This window comes from Sminthopsis crassicaudata, chromosome 3 (genome assembly GCF_048593235.1).
Source record: "Sminthopsis crassicaudata isolate SCR6 chromosome 3, ASM4859323v1, whole genome shotgun sequence".
NCBI classification, from domain to species: Eukaryota; Metazoa; Chordata; class Mammalia; order Dasyuromorphia; family Dasyuridae; genus Sminthopsis; species Sminthopsis crassicaudata.
The window spans coordinates 618,954,394-618,961,893 of NC_133619.1; the positions used below are offsets into that span (position 1 = coordinate 618,954,394).

The 7,500-nt window shown below is 45.4% G+C and overlaps 1 protein-coding gene across 1 annotated transcript in view; it reads right to left on the reverse strand.

Moving 5' to 3' along the window:
* TNFRSF1B (TNF receptor superfamily member 1B) overlaps positions 1 to 7,500 on the reverse strand; it is a 48,289-nt gene that overhangs the window by 1,632 nt on the left and 39,157 nt on the right. The window contains exons 9-10 of the mRNA XM_074306233.1: positions 4,103 to 4,337; positions 1 to 1,113 (exon numbers count right to left, since the gene is read on the reverse strand). The exon at positions 1 to 1,113 is cut by the window's left edge and continues 1,632 nt beyond it. Coding sequence (XP_074162334.1) covers positions 836 to 1,113; positions 4,103 to 4,337 — 513 coding nt within the window. The 3' untranslated portion in view covers positions 1 to 835. The remainder of the gene's footprint in view (positions 1,114 to 4,102; positions 4,338 to 7,500) is intronic.

Here is a 7,500-nt window from a genome sequence, read left to right on the forward strand (position 1 = left end):
CTGCCTGCCTACACCACCACCACCTCATGGCCCTACCGTTTATAAAATTATAGTTTTAACCCTGTGAAGAAATTTTGAGGATATTTAATCAATCTTCTGCTTGGACAAATGAGGAAATTGAGGACCAAGAGGTCTAGAGTTTTGTCCGAGGTTGTACAGCTAATAAATAGCAAAAAACCTGATTTGAATCTAGTTCTTCTAACTCCAAATTCGTGGTCTTTCTGCTGCATTACGCTGCTTTTTAATAAACCAAGAGGTTTTAATCCCATCTCTGACTCGTGATTGTCCAGTTGTCTCTCCCTTTCAGGCTCGCTGAGGAATATGAGGGTAGGAATTCTGAAGTCTTCGTGGGGAAGACCAGGATCTAAGAGTATCCTTCGTTTACTAAGAATTTAGCATCTAGAAGTAGACTTCTAGTTCTCCTTCTTCTGACAGATGAGGAAACCAAGGCACAAATAGGGAATATGGCTGAGCCGAGATTGCAAAGTTCTTTAGCGGTGGAGCTGAGAGAGAGAGAGACCCACCTGTACTTGGCTCCCAGCTCAAGAACCATGATGCATCTTGGAAAAGACAAAGCAGGATAAGGAAACTGAGAAAGGGGCAAAACCAAGTCAAAGGCGGTCAAACACTTCTCTCTGACCCCATTCTCAGAGGGCAGGCCTATGAGGAGCAAGGCCCATGGAGGGATGGAGGCTGGCCCAAGATGAGCAACACAATCCCACCAAAAAAAGTGAACCTCAGAAAAAGTACAGCAACCCCTTGGAGACTACTCCAACAAAGTCACCCAGCTTCTGCTTAGATCCTTCCAGTAAGGGGGAGCAGAGGGTCCAGCTTGTTAACTGAATTTCATGCCCATATCTTGTATCCCAATGGGAAGTGGCTTCTCCTCTAAATCTGGCAGGAGGTTCTCCGGGGCACCCTGGGAGCCTGGCTTGCCTTTCCTGGGGCTCTCCTCTTGGGAGAAGGGGACATCTTCATTCCATGGGGAACCAGAAGACCTAGCTTCAAAGTCAGGATAGCTGCTCCCTGATGAGCCCCGGGAACTATGATCTGAGTTACACACGTTGACGATGCAGGTCACCTTGACCTGGGTCGTTCCACCATGGGAGTGTTCTGTCAAGACACAAAGAAAGAAGGAGGAATCATTTCACAGAGACCAGGAGTAGGAAGAACTGGGGGGGGTTTGGAAGATGGGCTAGAAGATTCTCAATTTAGGGCGCAGTAGTGCTTAAATTAGGGTACCTCTTGTGGTCCGGGCTATCTGTGAACTTTATAGGTTAAAAAAGTTACATCTTTATTTTCACTAACATTTAATTGAAATTTATCACTTCTTTCAATTATTTTAAAACATTATTCTGAGAAAGTGTTCATAGATTTCTCCAGTCTGCTGGAAGGCTCCATGAGAAAGAGGCCAGTTCAAACCAACTCTTAAGCCCAATTGTTCAGTTTTCAGTGTGAGCATTTACATACACCTCATAAATCAGCAAATGCTGCAAATCACAGCTTGATTTGCTGTTTTCTTAATTGCCTAGACTTAAGAAAATAATGGGGAAATGTTCATTACAGCAGATTAAATTTAAATGCATATTTTTTGATAATATTTTTTTTAAGAGTTAATTTTCACCAGATGTTCCTGTGATCATGACACAAAATAAACTTAAGAATTCCTGCTCTAGGGGCAGCTAGGTGATGTAGTGGATAGAGCACCAGCCTTGAATTCAGGAGGACCAGAGTTCAAATCTGGTCTCAGACACTTAACACTTCCTGGCTGTGTGACCCTGGGCAAGTCACTTAACCCCAGCCTCAGGGAAAAAAACAAAAAAAAAAAAAAAAAGAATTCCTGCTCTATAAGCATATATCAACTAGCTACATGACCCTCTGGCTAAGACACAACCTATCTAGATCTCAGTTTCTTCATCTGTAAAATAGTGGATCAGACGATGATTTCTAAGATCCCTTTAGGCTCTAAATTTATGATCTTTTGATCCGAAAGTACTTGAAAAGTACTTAAGCACTTACTGTATGTCAAACCTCAGGGGTACAAAAAAGGGCAAAAACAGATGCCTTCTGTATGATCCTGGGCAAGTCACTTAACCCTAATTGCCTCAGCAAAAATACAAACAAAAATCCCACCAGATTTATTGATCTAGAAAATGAGCTGGAGAGGGAAATGACAAACCATTCTAGTATCTTTGTCAAGAAAGCCCAAATGTGGTAAAAAAAAAAAAAAAAAAAAAAAAAAAAGAGGTAGACATGACTGAAAATGAACGATTATCTGTCTGTCTCCTTGTCCATCCATCTATCTAATCTTATTTATGTAGAGGGCTGGAACTCTGAGTAAGATATACTTGAAGGAAGGATACTTACAGCAGGGTGTTTACTCAGTGAGACTGATGAGGTAATAGTTCTCTAGTTCACATATATTTAGTGTGATTTGATGTAATCACTCTAGCATGATATAATGATATGACCAGTTTGATATGATATAATCACTCTAGTTGGCTTATACTTAGTGTGATGTAATAATGTAATCAGACTGAGATATTTAAGAGCTGAGAGAACTGGAGAGGGGAGAGCTCCATCTCAGACTCAGACTTAGACACAGACACAGAGGAGACACAGAAGATGGAGAGAGAAACAGATCCTCCTTCATCACTCCTCTACCTAAGACCAAGGCTGGCCCAGAGATCCTCCAAAGAGCTAGTCCAGACATTACATATGTGGTGCTGCGGAAGTCACCTGCCAGTGGAGGTCAAACTCAGACCTGTAGAAGGGATCCCTTCATGTGAGAGGAGGAGGATGATACAAGGAGACTGAGAGCAGTTGCTGTTCCCTGACCTCTCCACTGAGAGGCAGTTGCATTGTCTGACCTCTCTCCTCTTCCCTCTGCCTTCAATTTATTTCATTCCCAGTCTGCAACACCTGTATCAGCAAAGGCTGTTTTGCAACTCCTTCAGATGTTCTGATTGATTCATAACTGTGGAGGCTTTAGGAGAATTGTCCTGCCCCTTCACCTAGGCATGGTTCTTAACATATTTAATCTATAACAACAACCCAGGGAGGTCTTTGCTAAATAAAAATAAATAAAGTTGCTAAAAGATAAAAATTATTTGTATAGAGGATATTGTTTCTAAAGAAACAGGTGCATGAATGTATTTTAAAATATTGAGGTGTGAGAAATGAGGGATGAGGGCTTCCCTGACAGCAATGGGAGTCTCCTGGCAGGTTCGCAGGCTTTGTGAAAGAATTTGCAAACCCAGATGAAAGAGGCAAGGTTTGTGGCAAAAAAAAAAAAAAAGTGGGTTTATTATGCTAAGAAAATAGTTTCTTAGCAGGCAAAATCCTGTTAGGATTATTTGCTAAGGTCTGGGCAAACAGCATTTGATTTTTATTGGGTTTTTTGCTACCTGGAGCTAAGGGCCTTTTAATAGAGGGTGGTGATTGTGCCCCTGGCCAAGATCTCCAATTAAATCATAGGAGGAGATTACTTATCAGGGAGTTTCTCCTATAAACAGGAGGGTGGGGTCCCTCCTAAAGATGGGGAGGGGTTTCAATTCTTGGCCTTTTCAACCCCTCCCTCCCAAAGATCAGGGGGACAGTTTACATCAAAAAAACTCTCTCTTCAGAAAGAGAATGTGTTTATAGTTATTTTCACTTGCAAATATTCTCCCACTCTCAACCCCCCACAAATTATAATTTGGCCCTAAGTAATGTTCTACTCGGGTATTAACAAATGGCATTAGTGGGTTTAAAGGGACCAAAAGGTCCCTGGGTACATGGCAAGGGTAACCAAGACTGCGTATGTTTTTCAAGGATAAACTTCACCACATCAAAGATCATGGATTTAGAGCTTAGACTGTACATATCCTCTGGGGAAACCGAGTCCCAGAAAGGATACATTATTTAACAAATGAGGAAACTGAGGCCAGATGAGGATAAGGGAAATAATTTCTAGGTCTCACAGTAATGAATGAGTTAAAATCCACCATGTGAATAAATGAGAGCTGACTATATTTTTTTCTTTTTAATCCTATTTAATCCAAATCCTTTTTAATCCACAAAAAACAGAGCCTGGGACTCTACTGACAAAGTAGCCTCTCACCTGAACCCATGGAGCCAGCTCTGGTTTCTTGGCCACACTTGGATTTCTCTGAACTTGGAGCCTGGGGGGGATGGTTTTCCACCCCCTTTGCCTCCTGGAATTCCTTGGCTTCCCCAGAGCTCAGCATACTGTCCAGGGAGTTGCTGCTGGAGGTGGCCTCTGAGCCCAGCAGGTTCTGCTGCTCTGTTTCATTGTGGCCCAAAAAGCTCTGGGACTTCTCAACTGTTGGGTGAGCCTGGACACAGAAACAAAAGCATGGGACCATCAAGATGAGATGCATCAGATGCAGGAGACTTAATAGAATCATAGAACATCTGAGCTTTAGACCCTGGAATATCTGGACTGGGAAGGTTCTTAGAACATAAGATGTTGCATTCCTATAGTCTAGGGGCCCTCCCAGCTCTGACCTCCTGGGTTCTAAGGGCCCTCCCAGCTCTGACATTCTGGGTTCTAAGGGCCCTCCCAGCTCTGACATCCCGGGTTCTAAGAGCCCTCCCGGCTCTGACATTCTGGGTTCTAAGGGCCCTCCCGGCCCTGACTCCCTGGGTTCTAAGGGCCCTCCCAGCTCTGACCTCCCGGGTTCTAAGGGCCCTCCCAGCTCTGACCTCCCGGGTTCTAAGGGCCCTCCCAGCTCTGACCTCCTGGGTTCCAAGGGCCCTCTCAGCTCTGACCTCCCGGGTTCTAAGGGCCCTCCCGGCTCTGACATTCTGGGTTCTAAGGGCCCTCCCGGCTCTGACCTCCTGGGTTCTAAGGGGCCTCCCGGCTCTGACATCCCGGGTTCTAAGGGCCCTCCCGGCTCTGACATCCCGGGTTCTAAGGGCCCTCCCGGCTCTGACCTCCCGGGTTCTAAGGGCCCTCCTGGCTCTGACCTCCCGGGTTCTAAGGGCCCTCCCGGCTCTGACCTCCCGGGTTCTAAGGGCCCTCCCGGCTCTGACGTCCCGGGTTCTAAGGGCCCTCCCGGCTCTGACCTCCCGGGTTCTAAGGGCCCTCCCGGCTCTGACATCCTGGGTTCTAAGGGCCCTCCCGGCTCTGACCTCCTGGGTTCTAAGGGCCCTCCCGGCTCTGACCTCCTGGGTTCTAAGGCCCTCCCGGCTCTGACCTCCCGGGTTCTAAGGGGCCTCCCAGCTCTGACATCCCAGGTTCTAAGAGCCCTCCTGGCTCTGACATTCTGGGTTCTAAGGGCCCTCCCACCTCTGACCTCCCAGGTTCTCAGGGCCCTCCCGGCTCTGACCTCCCGGGTTCTAAGGTAAGGGCCCTCCCGGGTTCTAAGGGCCCTCTTGGCTCTGACCCCCTGGGTTCTAAGGGCCCTCCCGCCTCTGACCCCCTGGGTTCTAAGGGCCCTCCCAGCTCTGACATCCCATGTTCTAAGGGCCCTCCCAGCTCTGACCTCCTGGGTTCTAAGGGCCCTCCCAGCTCTGACCTCCCGGGTTCTAAGGGCCCTCACAACTTCCACATTGTCTATTGGAATGTCCTGCCTAGATAAGACACAGAGCTAAAATCCACAATTAGTTGAAGCTAGGAATGAGTATTGGGGACAACAAAACAGATTGGTTTTTGTTTTCTTTCTATACTGGGGGCAAGAAGAGGACCAAATAAAAGGAAATGTAAACTTAATTTACACAACTCAACAGTGTGACACATTGAATTAAGGAGGTGACCTGTCCTTCAGTTATATTTTAGGGGAGAGGCTTAAAGTCTTCCCTGCTCTGGTTAAACTATGGCTGAATCACTGGGTTCAATCTGGAGCTCGCTGTACATTAAGAAGGATTATGTCTGAAATGGGGGGTGATATATTATATTATATATAACTATATGAACTTCATTGGGGGTAAAAAACCTGGCTAGAGATGAATTGGAAGAGAAAAGCTTAGCCCATGATAACCGTCCTCCAAGAGTCAGAAGTTTGTCATGAGTACATTGTTCAGTGGGTACCAGTTCAGGTTTTACGTAACAATTAGAACTTCCCATGAATGGGAAGGGCTGCCCTGACACATGATGGGGTTTCTCTCTCATTACAGAGAGCTCATCTGAGATTTTCAAACATGCTAGAATACCTTCTGAGGGGCACGTTCTAGAAGTGGTTCTAGCTCAATTCTAGATTGAACAAGTTGGCCTGTAAAGCCCCTTGTGATGGAAAGATGCTGGGATTCTGTTAGAATGGGTTCACCCAGGGAAACTCCCTGTGCTTGCTAAGGTCCACTTCCTTTTTCCTTTGGGTCCCTCGTACAGGTCCCAGACTATGCTCCTCTGCTGACTGAGTCACTGAGCTTCACCATCCAAATGTCACTTAGTCAAATTCACCTCACTTGGTACTTTTTGAATTTGTTTTGTCTTTTCAAGAAAAAGGAAGCGTTGTTTTAGTGGAGTTAAGCAGAACTGAAAGAACCAGAGGCCACATTTACCAACCTAACCTTCTAACAAACACAAAAACCTCCCTCAACCCACCTCACCCAATAGATCTGTACAGAAAGAATCCAAATTTATCACTAGTGTCGTCCAAATTTCAGTTCCCCAGAATCGAAGCCCTTGGGGGGAGAGTATAAACTTGTCTTATCCTAATAATAGCACGCCATATAACCACCCAGAGTCCCCAGTGGTCCAGTGATTCAGGAGCATATTGTTCAACAACTCCTGACCCTGAGGTCAGCAAAGAGCGAGACTGAAGCCTTCTGTAGGATGTCAGAATATCGAGGGTTGGGGCTTGGGATCCAAGTAACACAGTGATCCGCTTAGAAGCAAGAAAATAACCATGATGTCACAGTCCCTCTGAGAGACTGCACCAGCAGTCCCCAATATGTACAACTTTATTGTGCATGAAAGGATCTCAAAGCGCTAGTTGGAGAACAGCTCTGCGCAGTTCAAACTGTACAACTTTAAGGTCCTTTGATATTATGATAAATCCGGGAGTATTTCTATTGGTGGGTATCTCAATCTAAGTCAAATTGTCTTCTCCTGCCTATATCTTTTTGTTCATTCACTTTCATTCATCTCCAAATCTTCATGACCCCATCTGGGTTTTCTTTAAAAGTTACTGGAGTTGTTTAATAAGGATACCGAGGCAAACAGGGTGAAGTGATCACCTAGCTCCTAAGTGTCTGAGGCCAGATTTGAATTCAGGTCTTCCAAGGCTGGAATTCTATGCCCCACATCACCTTAATGTTCCCTTTCTGTACATCCTCTCATAAATCTTTCCCAGACTTTAGATTTCAAAGAATCCCCAAAGTTATTTTTACTGGTTTCCCTTCCTCCTAATAAATGATCTTCTTTTCTGATCCTCCCTCTCTGAGGACATCCCTAAGGGCTTAATTCAACTGGCTCTGTGCCTCTATTCACTGTCCCTTAGATGAATCTCGGCTATAGTAATTCTTCAGTGAGGTGGTGTTCCATGATTTATAATC